General features: G+C 45.7%; 1 protein-coding gene across 1 annotated transcript in view; it reads left to right on the forward strand.

The window, feature by feature from the left end:
• The window catches only part of hivep3b (HIVEP zinc finger 3b), a 39,677-nt gene that overhangs the window by 13,930 nt on the left and 7,100 nt on the right, over nt 1-18,647 (forward strand). The window contains exons 2-4 of the mRNA XM_029503378.1: nt 13,079-15,410; nt 15,780-16,072; nt 16,295-18,310. Coding sequence (XP_029359238.1) covers nt 13,424-15,410; nt 15,780-16,072; nt 16,295-18,310 — 4,296 coding nt within the window. The 5' untranslated portion in view covers nt 13,079-13,423. The remainder of the gene's footprint in view (nt 1-13,078; nt 15,411-15,779; nt 16,073-16,294; nt 18,311-18,647) is intronic.

Consider the following 18,647-nt stretch of genomic DNA (forward strand, 5'->3'; position numbering starts at 1 on the left):
TGCTTCTTTGAAAGCCACAGCTATCTCTATTTTTAGGATTTCTTTTGTTTTTCTGCTTTGTATTCAAATGATCAGGCTTACAGGCAGGGAGACAAGTGGGATGGTGGGAGGGGAGGGATGAGAGGTGGCGAGCCAGCTTTTGGAGTCAGGTTTCTCCCTAACACGACCTTAATGAGGTGATGACAGCTGGAGGAATGCACTGCTAATTCCCCTAATGCTGGTCACGTGGCCTTGGGGCTCAGTTACCTTCCAGGGCAACTTGAATGGTCTGGGTGGTCAGTGACAAGGAAAAATACGCACCCATAAGTTGTGTTATTTACTGTATATGCACACCATGATTTGATATCTCCCGTACCTTTGGAAGCAGACTATTTGGCTCTGTGGCCTTCCCTCGTGGCCGAAGCAGACCACACCTCAATGCAACAATGAGCTCAGCCAGTGACACACTTCTGTCAGCGTTATGGTACAAAGTGGGCCAGTTGGTTTGCAGTAGAGTGGGTCATGTTTGACTTAAAGCACTTGTCACAGTAAACAGTTTTCTTCTTACTACAGCTCCTTTATTCTTGCAGCACAAGCTTTGGTAAAGAAACTAGACACCAGCATATGCTTGCTTGTCCATAGAACTTTCTTACTGAGCAGCATGCCAGTATTGACATTTATTTTGACATCTTAATCCTTCTCAACCTTGTGTTTGCACAACACTCTGTTTCTGTAGCACTCTGTTGCTGACAGCTGTTCCTATAAAAGTAAGATTTGCACAACTAGAGTAGCATCATGATTTAATATGGTCTCATTAAACTACAGTGGATCCATCATTTTCAACCTGCACTGTGCAGAGATGACAGGGCTTTATTTAAAATTCTGGCCCTTTACAAAGAAGTAATGTAAATGTTTGGCCATTTCAGGCACGGCATCACTGATTTGAATCCCTAAATCTGTCTTCAGGTTCAGAGAAGTGCTGAAATAAGCTTATGAATAATGTACTTTGTATCTGGCATATGGAAGGGAAAAAAAAAGCTCATAAAAAATGTACATTTTTTTCCCCCGAAATAGAGTTGGAGTAAGTATTTAAGTATTTTAATATTGTTTTTTACCGCCATTAATTTGCTATGGAGCAAAAATATTGTTGGATACCCCAAAAGCTGGAACAATCATGGCAAAGCTAAAAGCAGACCCAAACGTTGATGATCATTGACAATCAGTGATGAAATGTTCCCTGTTTTAACTAAACAATTATATGCAGCAGAGTACTCAGAGAACAAGTGAAGTACAGCAACAAAAACGAAGAACAAGTTTTCTCTTCGAGTATACTTGCAGTATATGCATGCAGTGAAATTGTTCATTGAGATTCTGTCATTCAGCATTTCACAGCTGCTTATATTCACACAGATCTACGAAGACACTGCTGTACCTCCATTTGATTGTCAAATGTGATTGATGAGCTGTCTCATTCACCTCCAGAGCTGCAGCTTCACAATAGAGGCTTGTGTATTGCACAAAATTTGATGGCCTTTTAAAAGATAGCCTGATAGTAGATGGAGTCACTCCTGTAGGTCGGAGCTGTGTCCTGAGGATAACTATTTACTAGAGCTGTCTCTCGCAGCGCGTCTGTCTCTCTCCTACCCTGTAGCACACACTGTCTCCTCTATCTTGTTATTCACTGTCTCTCCGCACACCCCCCCCCCCCCCTTTCGGCGAAACAAACGCACAAACAGACGGATTATGGCACATGGTATTTGTATACATTTGTTGTATTCAAAGGTCAGTTGCGAGGCATTGATGGAGGGGAAAGTCTACCCTGACAGGCCACAAAGGCAGCGTGACAGCGGGGGCTCAAGCAGAGGAGGGAGAGTAAACTGTAAACCGACACTTAGGCTGAATGGAGTTGTTTGTCACTGTGGGTAGCAATTACTTGGACTGGCCTGGGTTTGAGTAAACTCCCTGATCAGGGTGCCCCTCTGCCAGGCTGGGAGAGGAAAGACGAGGGACTGAGGCTGTGTTGATACGTTCTGTGGCCTATTCCTGGTGTTTGAACACACTCAGGCCGAGTTTCCACCTGTTGACTCTTCCCCACATCAGACACAGCGTCTGTCTGTGTCTGTGAGCACTAAAAGCACCAGTATCTCCAACTTAACGCAGTCGCAGGTTCCTGAGGTGCGCAGATAAGGCACAGCGCAGGTTCATGTGTAGTGCTACAGCAACATTCATCGTACCTGCTGCAGCTTCACACAGGATGTAGTATAGCAGCTGCAGAAGGAGGAACTAGCACACGCTGGTGTCACTGGGGAGGAATCCACATGGGTGACTTCATAGAAAAACACAAAACTTCAGCAAAATCAAAAATAACTAATGACTGTTGTAAAATGACAGCTGGGCAGCATGTAGAAGCAGAATTCTACTTCAGTAAATAAAGTTGAATGCAACAAACCTTTAGGATCTTTTTCACCATCACACAACAAAAATAGGCTTAGGGCCTACCATTCATTTACTTAAAGGACAGGCCCAGCCTTAAGTCAATATTTCTCATAAAAGGGATTTTTCATCATTTAAATTTTACTGGCAAGGTGTGTGTTTGTCCCGTCTTCAGGCAATTGACTGGAGACACTCATCTCATCACAGGTTTGCAAATATAATGTAGACGAGTGTGAACAATGGTACAGTAAGCTGCGTGGGAGAGCTTGCACTGTGATCTCTACATCCACGCATCAGTGAAACATCTGGGTGCACGGAGGGCAGCTTTTGAAAATGTCAGTTCCTCCTTCTATATTTATTACTCTCCCATCCCCCCTCCTCTATGCTTTGTCACTCTTTTATTTCACTTGCGTGCCATGTGTTAGGGTCAGGTGCTGTGTTTTGAGCTGTCCAAAGGCAGATGAAATTCCTGTGATGGGCACTTGTATATGTTTTACTCCTGTTGCAGTAACTCTCTACAGGGCCAGAGAGGTTGTCCACTGTTTGTGTTCTTCATTTTCTTGTTTCATGACACAGGAACATTTTGCTTTTGGGGGAATCGGACCATTTCTTAAAACTGCTAACAAAACGTAAATACTGTAGAACTATAAGAGCTGTGTTTACATTACCCTGCCAAATTGCTAACGATACATCTGCTCTATTTATGGGATCACTTACCAATCTGGGACTTGAATCAAGCCTGGGTCACTTTCCATAATCACTACCCAGAGTAACTTGGAGACATCATTTCCTGGTAGTCTTCCTCATAATCTACATGCCGTTTACTCTGCCACACGTAAAGACAGTTTTGCGTTTATTAATGCTCTCAGTACCATGGAAAAGGAAAAGATAATGAGTGTGTGTGGAAAGACTGAAAGTGAGAACTAAATGGGGAGAGAGTGGCTATAAATGAAGAATTACACATTTCTATGTGTGTCAGGGAAATAGAGAAAAGAAAGGAAGAAGATTTAAAAAAAAAAAAAAAAAAACCTGCTGAAGCAGACGGCGGTCAGTCTTTCAGTATTTTACAGGATCACATATCACATCTGCTGAAGATACATATCGATTGGCATTAATAAAAGACTGGCATGCCCGACTCCATTAGCAGGCTGCTTGGTTGCATGTGTAAGTCTTATAGCTGTATTTGATCTGTAAAAATAAATGTACATGTTTTATGTGCAGTATTTCTTGATTCAGTCCATTATACAGGAGAAGTTCTTGTACGTTTAATTTGAGGAATTATATGGAAAATTGAGATATTTTGTAATTTTGAAGCCAGTATAAGCAGCTGTTTAAGTCCCTGGATCAACAGCCACCTTCTCACATCAAAATCTGTTTTCCAGTCTTATGGAGTAATACTACATATCAAAATGTGCAGTTGCATGAAGCCTCTTTGACCATATGCAGTTGCTCAAACTCTTATCGCAGAAAATGATGCCACTTGAGTCAATGTTAGTTGGGGTGAGAGAGTAAGAGTCTCAAAATGAAACAGATCTTATGGTGAGTCAGAAATGCAGGACATCACCAGACATCAGCTGCCACTGTCATAACACAGGAGACACGTGTTAGTATTTACTAACCAGTATACCCATTTGCATAGTTTTTATCTATCAACCAAAGTATTGGGCAATAACCTAATGCTGGAGTTGGATCATTAAGCTATTGCTTCAATCACATAGAAGTAGGGAGAAGATGAATGGCTACACGACCACCATTGCAGCCTACAGCAGCCACAGCAGGAGCACAGGTATCATGTTGGCACCAGTATCAAAAATATTTCTCACACTCCTCAGCTCTACAATGCATGACCTTAAATTTCCAATTGTTTCAATAACACGCCAATTAATGTGTGTTCACTTTCTGGGGGCCAGTCAGTCTACAAATGTTCTGCGTCTTTCATAAAGATCATGTTGTAACTGCACTATGGGAAGTGTTTATGCCACAGAATAAGGCGTGATTTACTTCAGTTTTATTTTAAAGTGGATTGTCCAAAAATCGGGATGATCCAGTTACATTTAGCTAAGTAATGATAGGATTTAATGTTTTGACATGCTGGTCCCAGAAGACTCAACCTACTTGGTTTGATGGATGTCTTCTTTGCACAAATTTCTTTTCTTTCCAGATAAATGCAAACAGGTAGAGTAACACGGACCCACAGCGGCTTTCGTACAGTAGGTGGGCTTCCCATTTTAAATGGATCTTGTTTCTTGCATAATACCACAGTCATGTGGATGGAGGGTGGGGGTGAGGGGGGTCAGTTTAAGAGACCACACGTCTGAAATAATCTGCTTTCAGAACAGAGAGATCCTTCTCTGAATACTCCCATATTTACCCATTTTACTGCCTCTGTCTGCAGTTTATGGGATGAAAATCCAAAAATATATCATCTGTATGGTTGTCAGTAAATGCTCAAACCACTCATTTGGTCTAAATTATAGTCTGTGGCTGCTCCAAAACAACATGAAGTTACTTATAAAGCAAGATGCTTGTTTTTTAGGTGTTGCTTGTGTCTGCATCATATTTTGTATATAGGTGTCACTCATACATGTAAAATTGCCTCATGTGAACCTGCCACAGGGGAGCCCTTGTTACCATTTACCGTAAATGAGAACAGCTTTGCATAATGTGAACCTTGAACATGCTTCAAGCTAGTGAGTAGAATACAGTTCCCATTTATTATAACATCATCAAAGCTTGCTTTCATACCCTCACAATTGCTGCGTTTCCCGTGCTGATCAAAGACTTAAAAAATATTAATATGCTTAATGTTAGTGTTTCCAAAGCTGTTCAAGTTCACGCCCCCATCTCTCTCTCTCTTCGCTTCTAACCAGGCTGTGTATCTTCAGCCTGGTCCCTGGCCTTGCTAATCACTACATCTGCGTAGAGGAACTTTCCTGTCAATCATCGCCACAGTGGCACTTTTGTTCCCAGGCCTCTGCTCCCCCCCGCCACCTTCCCGTCAGAACCCCTCAGTCTGAGGAACAGTGGACAAAGGGATGACGGATGGGAGAAGGTCCCTCACTGGGAAGTACAGTATAGAAGGTGTGTGCTGTAAAGGGTGACAATGAGCACATTCACGCAGACACAATACAGTGCCTTGGCCAGTGAGACCAGAAGCCTGTGAGAGAAGCCCAGCGTCAGGCCAGCACAGTCCCCCTGCAGCAGTCGGCCAGCAGGCGAGCGGGGCCATGGGTAATCACCAAGTCTTGAACAACACTCCTATTGACAGGAACCAAATAAAATAAGAGAGGAAACACAGAGCAGAGGTGAAAGAATAGGGGGGCATCTGATTCAACAACAGCACAGAGGAGAGGAGAATAAATATGAGAAAATCGACAGATAAGGCAGTAAGCAGGGGTATAAAGAACGGGGTTAGTTAAAGCTGCAAGCAGCAATGAGCAGGCCCTCGCACCCCTTTGCAACTCTGAGGCCCCTGGACTCGGCCCCACACGAATGCATTAAAACCTGAAACATTTTGTTGCGAATGGCGTGCATGCAACGTATTGGCAGTGTCCACTATGTGGCACCGGAGAGCACCCATCAGTTTTAATTCACGTGGAAGTGTACAGTGTGGAGAATACATCCTGTAAATATCATACACATCGGAAGGTGTTTGCGTAATTAGGCTGACCACCTGTGTCCAGGAGGTGGCGCTATGTGTATGACTCAGTATTGGCACATGAACTTCTTCAGAGTGGGAGTCCGAGTGAAAGTGCAAAATTTGGGGCAGATTGCATAATGTATGTTGGAGTTATGAGGACTTCCTTCTTCATGGTGAAACCTGGTGAAACATCAAAAACTCGCTGCACCGCCATGCCAAGCAGGTACAAGATTTTGATAGTTTTACATCCTCATAGTTGGGTGGGGGGCCAGCATGGCAGTGGTGGTTAGTGCTGTTGCCCCACAACAAGAAGGTCAGAGGTTGGGTTCCCAGCCTGGGGCCTTTCTTTGAGGAGTTTGCATGTTCTCCCTGTGCCTGCTTGGGTTTCCTCCCACCGTCCAAAGACATCATGTTTGGGTTAATTGGTGACTCTAAAGCGCCCGTAGGTCTGTCAGTGAGTGTGAGTGGTCGTTGGTCTCTGCCTGTCTCTGTGTGTTGGTCCTGTGATGGACTGGTGGCGTGTCCAGGTTGTACCCTTCACTCAATGTGTGTTGGGATCGGCTCCAGCATCCCCCGCGACCCGAAAAATGGATAAGTGGTAGAAGATGAATTAATGAATGGATATCTTTGTAGTATTGAGATGATAATGAGCGAATATGAAGTCAATTGGTTGAAAATTGTAGGAGGAGCTCGTTAATCGCCACAATAAAAATGGCGGACACTCGTCCATGTATCAATCCTGAGCGAGGGGCTCAGCAAAGGGTGGCGACGTCGAGCATTTTTTTGACATATATTTCTGCAAAATATTGAAATTTCACACAGTCCTGACATGTCGTCCAAATCTCATGAGTTTTGGGGTAAGTTTAAGCCCCCACCAGTCCCACCAGGCTGGCATGTATCGCTAGCCTGTGAGCATCTATGTTCCCCTCTGCCTGTCTTCTGATGGGTAGCCCAGCTCGGTGTATGTGCCGGCTCATCATTGCGAGTGTGTTTATTTTAGAGTGTGTGACTCACACTTCCTGTGCTCTGCCAGTGAGGCAAATCTCTATGGAACAGCAGGACCTCCGTTCATTCTCAACTCTTTCTTTCTCTTTCTCTTTCTCTCCCTCCCTTGCGTTGCTCTGCTGATAGACCGAGCCTGAGTTCTGCGTAATGCGGAGGCTTGCTTGAATGGATGCCGCTCTGAAATTCATTGACAGATGCAGCACAGTGGCACTCTGGAAAGTCTACATAGGGGGGACATGTTCGCGTAAGGCAAAGGGTTTGTCTGTTATGGAGAATACGGACGGGTATTTTTCTTTCACTCGCCTCTACGGTGAGAGAGCTTTGCTGATAAGGAGGTGATAATTGCCAGTTATTGCCTCCAGGGTTGTGTGTTGCAGGGGAAAACCCTGTGTAAGACCTGTTTGTAATCCTATCCATTAGTTCCTGTGTCGGTGCATGTTTTTTTGTCCCACTGTTGTTGTTTGTCATCACCTCTGTTTGCATTGGCAGTAAGAAACATGGCAGCTGATGCCATTTCTGGGGTTTTAGAGATAAGGATGAGGTTTTCTTTTTTTAGATATTTTGCATTCTACAAGGTTATGAGTCACTTTTACATTCTTCCTGCTACTCCATCTTCCTCCCCTTCCCTTACATTTCCCTTACAGTGGAAACATTCATTTAGGGTCTTCCTCTCGTCCTCTTTCTCCATCATTCTTTTTTTGCCTCACCCCCAGCCTCTCTCTCTCCCTCTCTGCAACACACCCACTCAAACAGTCATATCCGCTCTCGCTCTCTGGCTCTCCCTACTCGTCTCACAGTTCCTCTGAAGCGTCTCTGAGGGGGAAGACCAGACTGCTCTGTCAGGTAATCTAAACTGTCTGTTTCTCTACCCCCCCCCCCCCCCCCCCAACCCCTCCACCAGATCTCCTGCCGCTCGCTGTCTCTCTCTCTCCCCTGCTCAGTCTTGTCCCCCATCTCTTTCCCTCCCTTTTATTATTTACTTGTCAGGTAAAGCAAATTGGCCATTTAGCTGCTGCAGCTGTATCTTAGTTTTTTGGATTTGTGTATACTTAAGATATTTTATTATTGCAGTGTTTGCCATTTGGCATATTTTAATAACACTTTTTTTGTTCCAGACTTTAAGTTTTGTCTCGTATTTTACAGTCAAAGACTCTTTTTCACAGGCATACCTGGGATTTTCTAACATCTGAAAATGTATCATGAATAGTAAGGACATTAGATCACAGATACACTTGAAGTTGGAAAGTCTACTTTCCAGCTCAAAACTCCAATGCACATCTGGAAGTTGGATCTCTCATAGTTTTTGGAAACTTAGAGGACTTTATCCCAGAAGAGGGTCTAGAAGAGGAACAGTCCCCGCAGGTTTTGGGGCTGTATAATTAACACTGTCAAACTAAGTGACCACAAAAACAATCATTTCCATCTGTGAAGTTTTTGGACAAGAAAATCTGGCAACCTCTAATTTAGTCCAAGTTTTGGTCAGTTTGTTTTTTCAGTTGATTATGTCACCAAAGGAACAGATTTTCCAATGCCAGAGCTATTATTTAAATGCAATCTTCTCTTGCTGTCGAGGTGCGGATATCCCGCTCCCACCATGCCACTTTTTCTTGATTTAAAAACCCGTTGTTGACCTGCAATGCGCTGGCTTGCGTTCAGCCAAAGGGAACGCTGCAACTGTTGGGAACTGCTATTCTTACCAAAGGCCCGTGAAGTCCTTCTCCACGCCGTCTCCCTTCAGAGCAGAGGTACAGCTATCCAGATGCATCCCGCACAGAACTGAGAGAGCGTGAGTGAGAACTCTGGTATGTGGTGTTTTTACAGGCACGCTCCTCCTTGGCGGCACCTACTGACAGCAGTGGCATTCCTGGCTGAGTGCGAGTCTTGGCCTCTGAGGTTTTATGCTTCATCGAGTGTTTAGTACTGAAATCTGGGTTTCAATTTTCTTCCCGCGGTTCTGTGAATGGTTAATGTTGATGCCTTGGATTTGAGGCCTGAGTTTGATTGACAGCTTGGATTTTTTAAAGATATTGGAAAGATTATTAACTTTCTGTGGAGCAAATGCTGCAAAGCCTTGACTACAGACTCTAATGCTGTCTATGCTGTTGCAGGCTTTACTGCAAAATTTCATCCACTGCAGCATCAACCCGGTGTCACTCAAAGGAGGTTGAGATGTCAAGTGTCATGCGAAGTTGTCAATGCATGCATGCAGAGGCCAAGCATTTTCCCTCCTTACTTCCTGCTGCCAGTGTGCGTCTGTAGTCAGAGAGGATGCTGGGAGATAAATTTAGACCTCCAGCTCCCTCTCCATCTGCCGTTGCTCAGAGTAGGCTGGTTTCCATGGGAACTTGCACCATGCTACCACCAGTAAGAGGGAATGGGGAGAGAGAGAGAAAGATGTCTGTGCCTTTGGTGGTGGTGGTGGTGGTGGTGGTGTGTGTGTTTGTGTATGTGTGTGTGTGTGTGTTGGGGGAGGGGGGGGCGTACAGTGAGACATTTGATTTTTTTAAAAAGCACTTAGGAGGGTTTATCTGTTCTCAGGGCACAAAGTAATTTAATGTTTCGGCCATATTTCTATTCGTTGTTACCGGCTGAATGAATACATCTGTGTATTGATGAGGAAATGAACACTGACTCTGGCCACACTCCCCCACACACCATAATGAAGTTTTAACTGTAAAACTGCTGCGAAGCTCCTGTGCTACTTATTGAGCAAGAGCTCGGTTAAATGCTTGTTTTATAGGATTTACACTTCGGGTGTAAAAAACACAACCAGGATGATGGCAGGCAGCAGTGTGTGGCATTTTGTGCGTGTCTGTGAGGGAGATGAAGTGTGAGTTCTAACGTGTGTCAGGACTGTCTAGATACCACAACCTTTCTTGTTCCCACACACACATTCTGTATCCTCTGTGTCCACACAACAAATCACAGCAAACACCATGAAACTGTTGATGAGAATCATCATACATCGGTTCAAGGCTGACTAGAGGTGGGCAACTGGGGATTGTAGCAGAGCGTTGGTATGGGCTTCTGGGGTGTGGCTGATCTGACACCTAGCTTTTTGGTTTTGCTCTTGCACCTCCCATCAAAACATGTATAACAGCTGCTTCAGTGGCTTCCTGCTCTCACTTCAGCCTAAAAATAGAGCAGGCTGAAGAATGCCCTTTCCCCGCCCTCTGTGATGGGGAAGGTTAGACAACTTTACATAACCTGCACGCCATCTATAAGCAACTGATTTGCGAACACACACACACACACACACACACACACACACACACATATATTTATCATCTCTATCTGTCTATCTCTTTCTCAGCCACATCTCTGTGGCATACCAGGATAGGGATGATGGCGAAGGAAAACCCCTTGGATGAGTGGAAACAGGGTAGTTCACCTCCGGGCACTGCAGCTGATTGGTTGGTCAGAGCTGTCAAAGTGGATTTGGCTGCTCTGTGTTTTTGGGTATGGCTCTGGGGAGGGTAGTACTGTACACTGTACGTGTGCTGTAGAATCTGCGTGTGTTTTTTTTTTTTTTTTTGGCTTAAGGTAGGTTAGACTTTGGCATTCCTTTCCCTCATCTTCCTGGCAAGCCCCTGACTGTGTGTTTCCCCGCTCAGAGCTGGCAGTCTAGACTACCATGAATAATGTAAGCAGCGTTCTCCGTCAACTTTAAAACCTTCTAATCGCCGTGTTTAAGGGCTGCATCAGCAGCTATGCAAGAGATCATTCAACTTACACTCTCATGACTGAATAGATGAACAAAGACATTTATTACAGGGGGGCTGAGGAAGACAATTCGTCTTGCGCTTTATCTTTTCTTTCCTGCTCAATCCTTCCTGTTTTCTATGCACGGCATCGTCCTGCTTCAGCAGCCAGACCCCCCTCTCCTTTTTTGTAATCTTTACCCACACCCACTGGTCTTATCTGCAGTTTTTATAGTCATATCTGTTTTCTCTCTAAAATTCATGGATGTGATAAACAACACTCTTCAGAGAAGATCTGAGGAAACAAATGTTTTTCCTGACCCCAACTTCTCTACATCTAACTCTACAAAGTAATATGTGTCTCTCTGGCTCAACAGCTCAAGCCAGAAAAATCATTCTGCGCAGCTGAGAAGATTGAATATAGAAGTGAATTTTAATAATGTTAATTCGGTTTGCCGTGCTGTCTAATTGGTGAACGGCGATGGTACAGTCAGCTGTAATGAAAATGCTGGTCTGCTTGGGAAAATGCACCCTTAACAAGATGATCGTCCCAGAGCAGATGTGGATAATGTGGAGATGGGGCAGAGAATATGTCAAGTTGTTTCAGAGAAGAAGATTGATTCTGTTTCTTCTTTTTTTCGCTGTAAGCTGGCTATAATGAAGGCTGACTGTGCAGTGTTTTTTTTTTGTTTTTTTTAGACATATGGAAAGAGCAAGTGTGGCTCATTAAAAAAAAAAAAAAAAAAAACTGTCACTGCTGCCTTCCTACCACCTTTCGCTGCAGTCTTCTGCTGGGCTTGTTTATTCAGCCACTGGATCGCTGCTTCAGGCTTTTTTCTCGTCCCCACCTTCTAAATTCATCTTCCACTTTCTTACTCCCCCTTCAAAAGCATATATCTTAACACGGTAAACCATCTACGTACTTTCCATCTCTCACCTCCTCACAGTCGGTCAAGGCCACACTCCAGGTATGTTCCTGGAGCTTGCAGAGGTGGTGCAAACTGTCTGCACCGCAAACCATCACAGAAATATACAGCTGTGAAGTGAATGTACAGGGTGTCCTCCCCCGGTGAGAACTCATCTGTACAGTCAGGAGAGTTCCAGACATTGACTGATGCTCTCGATGAGTCTGCTCTGTGACCATAAGCAGTTGGCCCATGAGCGCTCAATGAAAAATTTTCATCCATTCCCAGAATGTGTTTTGATTGGCTGTGATACAAGAATGTCATGTCTCAAGTTGAGACAGAGTGCAGGATTTGTAGTGAGTAGGAAATATTACAGAACACAAGTCTTGATTGACTCGTCCAGTCATAAACACAACTTTCTAGCAATGTGTGTATGGCCAATATGGCAATAAATCCACTTGTTGTAGGGTTTCACAGTACCCGTTCTCAAAGGGAAAGGACTCTCGTTTTGGCCCCTCATAAACACTGCACCCTAGTGGCTGCATAACAACATAGTGCAATGGTTGTTGGTTGAAGCCAAGCTGTAGTCAAGTCCTCTTATCCACCAGAGAACAGCCCCCTCCATTGACCCCTTTCAGCTTTAATGCCAAATCAGATAAGCAAAGGCTATATTTCCAGCTTTTGTTATGACTTCTTGCCTTGACACTGGTCTCCTCCGTTGGTGGTTGCGATGTGGATTTTGGCAGGCCGGCCCTGGTCACGGGTCAGAATTGAGTCGTGTCTGCCTTTTTGAATCAAGGTTTTGAATTTTGTCAAAATTTTATGGGGATGCACAAGCGCTTCACAGTGTTATCCTCGCACCCACCATTTCACAATAGATTTGTGATGAGTTGAAGTAAGGACAGGTGAAAGCACAAACATGTTGCTGATGCAGTTGCCTTGTTTATGCTCCCCACAAAAACCGATGCTATGCAACACTACACCAAGAAATATGCTCCTGTTTTTAAAAGCCCGATATGTGAAAGCAGCATTAAATAGCATTTGATGAAAGGTCACAAATAATTTTACATTATCTACATTATATTTTCTTTCCCAGATTTTTATTTTATTTTTTTACATTTTTCAGACCTTTTTTCAAAAACGCTTAGGAAATCAAAAATCTTCGCAAGGTCTTGTGTGTTTTCTGTTTATGAGTATGCAATAATAAGCCCTGAGGTTGGCTGAAGTCATTATTACATCTCTTTGATTTGTTGCTATTATTGAGAAGAAGAAATTGCATTTCTCTTGTTATTAGTGCTAAGTAGTGAGGAAAACATTAGAATGTGGGAATATATTTCACGGTCCTTTGCCAAATGTATGCAATAATATGTTCCCACTGTAATGCCTTTTTTTCCCCTCTCTTTTTTTTTTTTTAGACCCATTCAGAAGTTGGACGGCTTGACTAACTCTTTTAACAACCAACAAAGGAGATGCAGAGTAGGCCTTGGGAGGTCTGTTAGAATGGCTAAGGCTGGACAGAAGCACGGCTGCTTTGTACAGGGAAATGATATATGTTTACCTGCATCCATGCAGCTCCAGGGCACCTTTTAATGATGCCTTACTTGGTCCTTTTGAATAACTTTTGGCCCACTCTGGAAAAGGCCCTCTGTTTTGATTTACAACTCTGTCTGTTCCCCTGACTCTGACCCTAGTCATGTGGTTAGCCCCATGAGGCTCCAAGAGCCCTTCCTTGTGTGTCTGTGAGGCCTCCTCCCCACTCTATGGAGGCTGAGCCCAGCCATCCGGCTGATGAGGAGCGCTCTGGAAGACAAGAGCAGCAACATGTGACAGCTGAATCCTCAGTAGGATCTTGTCCCCCTCAACTACCCCAGCAGCCTCCTACTCCTCGTCCTGTACACAGAGCCTTGGGCCGCCTGCAAAACCGCCAACCCAAACGCACTGACCTTCTGCTTCGGTTACAACAGCAGCAAGCAGTAGCATGGCAGCATTCAGAAAGCCCAGGTCCCTCTGGAGGCAGTTTCTACTCTTCAACTTCATCTCTCCGCTCTACATCCTCCACCCAGGGTGAGCATGGTCATGGCGTCCCATCTCAGCCCAGCCAAGAGGGCCAAGAAGGGGTCAGCTCCCCCAGAAAGGGGGAGAAGAAACCCCCAAAACCAGGGAAATATGTGTGCACTTATTGTGGCCGTCCATGTGCCAAACCAAGCGTTCTTCAGAAACACATCCGCTCTCATACAGGAGAAAGACCCTACCCTTGTGCCCCTTGTGGTTTTTCTTTCAAGACCAAAAGCAACCTGTACAAGCACCGTAAGTCCCATGCCCATCGGATTAAAGCAGGCCTGGCATCCAGTCGTGATGAACCCAGTTTGAGTGGACCAGAGGCAAGTGGTGTAGGAGAAGACCCCGAAGAACACACAGAGGGAGAAAGCACAGAGTCGGAGGAAGAGACCGGTCGACACAAAAAATCCTCTTCCAAGGAGATTTTGGGTCAGCTGAGGAAAGGTGGCACAGAGGCGCTAGGAAGTTTGGAGGAGGCCCAGAGGCCTGAGGACTCTCAGGCTGTCAAGCAAAGACTAGCCCTGAGGCTTAGTGAAAGAAAACGTGGACCAATGGCTTCCCCAGATGACCCACCTTCCTCCCTCTCCACCTCATCATCTTCTCTTGGCCCTGGCAGTAAAGGCAGCACAGAGTCCGGCTATTTCTCTGGATCAGGCAGCACCGAGCTATCCCAAGTTAGTCCTCCCAGTGCCAGTGCCAAAACCTACGCAGAAATTATTTTAGGGAAATACGGAAGACTAGGAGGGCAGCAGCGCAGTCCACATCAGCAGCAGCCTCATTCCTCACTTCCCTCATCATCAGGAACCGAAGAAAAGAGCATTCCTTTTGCCGTCCCCAAAACCCAAGTCATAGAACATATTACAAAGCTCATCACCATCAATGAAGCAGTAGTGGATACCAGTCAGATTGACAGTGTGAAGCCACGACGCTCCTCTCTGTCCAGGAAGAGCAGCATGGAGTCACCTAAATTTAGCAGCCCTAAAGATACCCATACCTTTGATCCCAAAGGAGAAGCCCCTGGACCCAGTGGCTTAAGGCACCTCCACAATCCTGAGGCAGATCCACCAGGTACCCAAGAAGCATCATCAGTGCCTCTGCTCAGAAGCCACTCAATGCCATCATCTACCAGCCAAGGAGATCCTTCTACTTCTGGTACCATGTCTCCCAGAGGTTTCCGTCTGTGCCAGTCATTCGATGAGCAGCAGGCTGTGGTAGCAGAGATGAGGGTTGGCCATGTCCAGCGTATGCTGCGGCGCCAACCGGCCATAGAAGTCCCCTTGGGAGCTGAAGTAATGCTGGAGGAGGCTGGTCCCTCTGCAGCCAAAGGTGGCGAACTAGCCAGGCAACCCCAGCAACAGCAACTGCAAAAGACTCCCAGCCTGTATGAATGTGAAGCATGTAGGGCTCGCTTCCAACAGAGCGAGAGCTACGAGGCCCACAGAGGCATCTGCCCAGGGCAGGAAAAACTGGAACAAGAGAGCAGAGATGTGAGAAAAACATGCAGGGAGGACCGCCCACAGATGATGATGCACTACAAGTTCCGGGCTTTGGCCATGGCTGTGAGGAAGAGGAGGAAAGAGGAGAGCCTGGAGGAGGACCCTCCCAGCCCCGGGTGTGGAACCACGTCAGGCGGCTCTGCAGGTCTTATTCAAGTGCCAAGCAGACCAAAGCACAGCCAGGCCCTCTCAGGTTTGTTCATGCTTTCCTGCAGTGACAGATAAAGTTATAACCTTAGTTATAATCCTCTGTCAGCAATACGTTTATTTTTTGAATAGTATCATCTTTTAACATCTGAGAAACATAAATCTGTGTATATCTGTTTGAGTCAATATAGCTACACTTAGCTACATGTAAAGCAAAGACATTACACTACAGTGCAGACGGGGATTGAAATCTGTTAAACAACTACACACCACAACAAGAAGGTCGCAGGTTCAGCCTTTCTGTGTGCCGTTTGCAAGTTCTCCCCGTGCTTGTGTGCTTGCAAATGTCTTTAATCAAAACAACATACCATTATAATAGAACGAGAAATTTGTTGTTTGGACTGTGTGTTTTTAGGTGTTTCATTACAAACTGAACCAAAACAACAGCAGCAGCAGCAGAATAGGAAGGGCGTGTCTGTCATCCAACACACAAGCTCTTTTGAGAAGCAGGAGAGTATATCCATGGAAAGTCATGAACCAGACCTCAGAGAGAGTCAGCAAACACAACAACCCGAGCCAAAACCATCACCCTCTACATCTCGCCTCATCCGCCAGCCAAATATCCAAGTGCCAGAGATCCTTGTTACTGTGGAGCCTGATGCTGACATGCCATCTGTGTCACCACCAGTGACAGCATCCTCTTCCAAGGTACATTACTATTCTATGTATTTTATAGTATTTCACTGTATTTTTTTTTTTTTTTTGCATATTTTGGTACAGTTGGCTCCCTTGCTTTAATGTCATTCAGCATTTTTGTTTTTTTACTTCAATATCCCGAGGAACACAGAAGTCAATGTCCTTACATCTTACACATGATGTTATTTATACATTCATACAGGATTTAATGAGTAAGCTATTCATCTTTCCTAGGAGACAGAGAGAGTGGAGGAGTTCCAGTGGCCTCAACGTAGCCAGACTCTGGCCCAGCTTCCTGCAGAGAAGCTGCCACCAAAGAAGAAGAGACTCCGTTTGGCAGAAGCAGCCCAGTCGTCTGGGGAGTCTAGCTTTGAGTCCGTGTCTCTGTCTCACAGCCCCAGTCAGGAGAGCAACATCTCCCACGCTTCAAGCCTTTCTGCATCTTTTGAGGACACGGCAAGAACAGAGCCTGCCATGTGGGCCGTTAGCAGTCAGAGCTCCCAAATGCTGATGGTACCGCCCGTTTCACACCAACACCACCAAAGCCACAAGGAGATGAGGCGTTCATCCTCAGAGCAGACCCCCACCAGCCCGCAGCAAACAGAACAGATCTCTGAGACCAGAAGTAAATCCTTTGACTACGGTTCTCTTTCGCCTCAGCAGTCTACATCCTCCTGGAAAGAAAGAAGAAAGTGTCTACTTGTTAAACATGCCACCCTAGGGGAGCCTGAACAGGAAGAGGCAGCTGGCCTGGGTCTCTCGTCCAGAGCAGAGAGTCCAAAACCAGGGCCTTCCCGTGCCATCCCTCCTCCTCTCTATACAACAGCAGAGGCAAGGCCCCACTTCAGCCTCGAAACCTCAGGAACAGCTTTGCAGCTGTTCCAGCCACATATTTTCCCTCCCCGCCAGGATGTGCTGCAGCAAATATTCACCCCAGGATCATTCTCCCAGCTAATGCCCGTCACCACAGCCATCTCTGAAGTGCTATCCACCCAGATCATACACAGAGCCTTCTTTCATTCACCATCAGGCCCCACACATATACAAATACGCCCGGCACAAATCCACATGGCAGAACAGCTGGGCATACCACTCCATCAGCTTCCAGGTTTTGTTCCTCTTCAGTTCTCTTCCAGGACTAGAGCTGACCAGGCTGTATACCTACCACTTCCTACAAGATTTACTACACATCTCCCTTCTCCTCCCGCTACAGAGAGTAGACCGTCCATACCTTCTGACCTTACCCACCAGTCCCTTGTAACAATCTCCTGCCACTACCCACAGCCGGTTATTGCCACTTGCCTGGCGCAGCTTACCCCAGCGGTGTCTCTTGTAGTGCCAGTGCGCCTACAAACACATATACCTACCTATGCCAATGCCATGTATACCACTCTGTCGCAGCTCTTGGCCTCCACCCGCTCACAGGAACCCGTTTCTTGTACAGCTATGGTCATCATGGGCCAGGTGGAGCGCGAAAAGCTGCAACGGTCCTACCTGAAGGTCCCTTCTCCAGACATTATTCTTCCCCTGACTATGGCAGCTGAGCTGGCCTCAGGATCTGGAGAGGGAGGCGGTCCACTTGGGGCTGGAGGAAGTAAACGGATGCTTTCTCCCGCAGCCAGCCTGGAACTCAGCACAGAGGCTCAGCGTCAACAAAAAAGAGTGAAAGAAGAAGAGGAGGGTGAGGAACATAAGCCAAGAGATGAGGAGGAGGAGCAGGAAAAAGTAGAGGAGAAGGTAAGAGAAGAGGAAGAAAGTAAAGACACTCGGAGAAAACTGGAAGAGGGGGAGAAGAAACAGCCAGAGAGGGTGGAGGCGACAACTGTGAAAATGGAGGGGGAACAGAAGCAAGCACCAAGGAAACACAACAGGGAGAAAAAGGAGGAGGAGGAGTCGACTGAAAAGTCAAGTCATAAAAAGGAAGAGGTGCCAGTTGTGGCTGAGGGAGTGGAGAGGCCAAGCACCCCCTCATACCCGAGTCTCCACACCTCCACCTCAGTCAACTGGTGTTACCTGAACTATGTCAAACCAAATCCATCGGTCCAGAGGGACCCCCGCACTTCAGTTTACTCTACCTGGAGCATCAGTGCTCACAACCCCAACCTGCCAGGACTCAGCACCAAGGTCGTCTTGTCCCTACTGTGCTCTAAGCAAAAGCACAGCACAGAGACGTATACCATGGCCACAGCCCCAACGCCGGTCAATAACAAACTGGCCCTTGCAACTGGCAGGGCCCCACGTGTGTCAGAGGTAAATATATACATCCATATAGAAACCATAAGTTGAACCCACTTTCATTCCTCATGGGTGCAACCAATCTAAAGGTGCCTGCGGTACAATTTATAGAGGACAAATATTGATAAATAAAAAAATGTCAAATTCACAAGAAAAACCAAGGTGTACAATCTCTCACATTTTTGATTAATATGTTGTTGTTTTTACATATAACCACATTAATGTGCTAAAAGGGGATCTCCACTGATCATACACCGGTTACAGAGATGTGGGTATGTGGAAAAGGATCCACAGGGAGCTGTGCAAAATCCAATAAACTGCCTCATGTGACAACAAGAGGTGAGATCACTTG

Source organism: Echeneis naucrates, chromosome 6 (genome assembly GCF_900963305.1).
Source record: "Echeneis naucrates chromosome 6, fEcheNa1.1, whole genome shotgun sequence".
NCBI classification, from domain to species: domain Eukaryota; kingdom Metazoa; phylum Chordata; class Actinopteri; order Carangiformes; family Echeneidae; genus Echeneis; species Echeneis naucrates.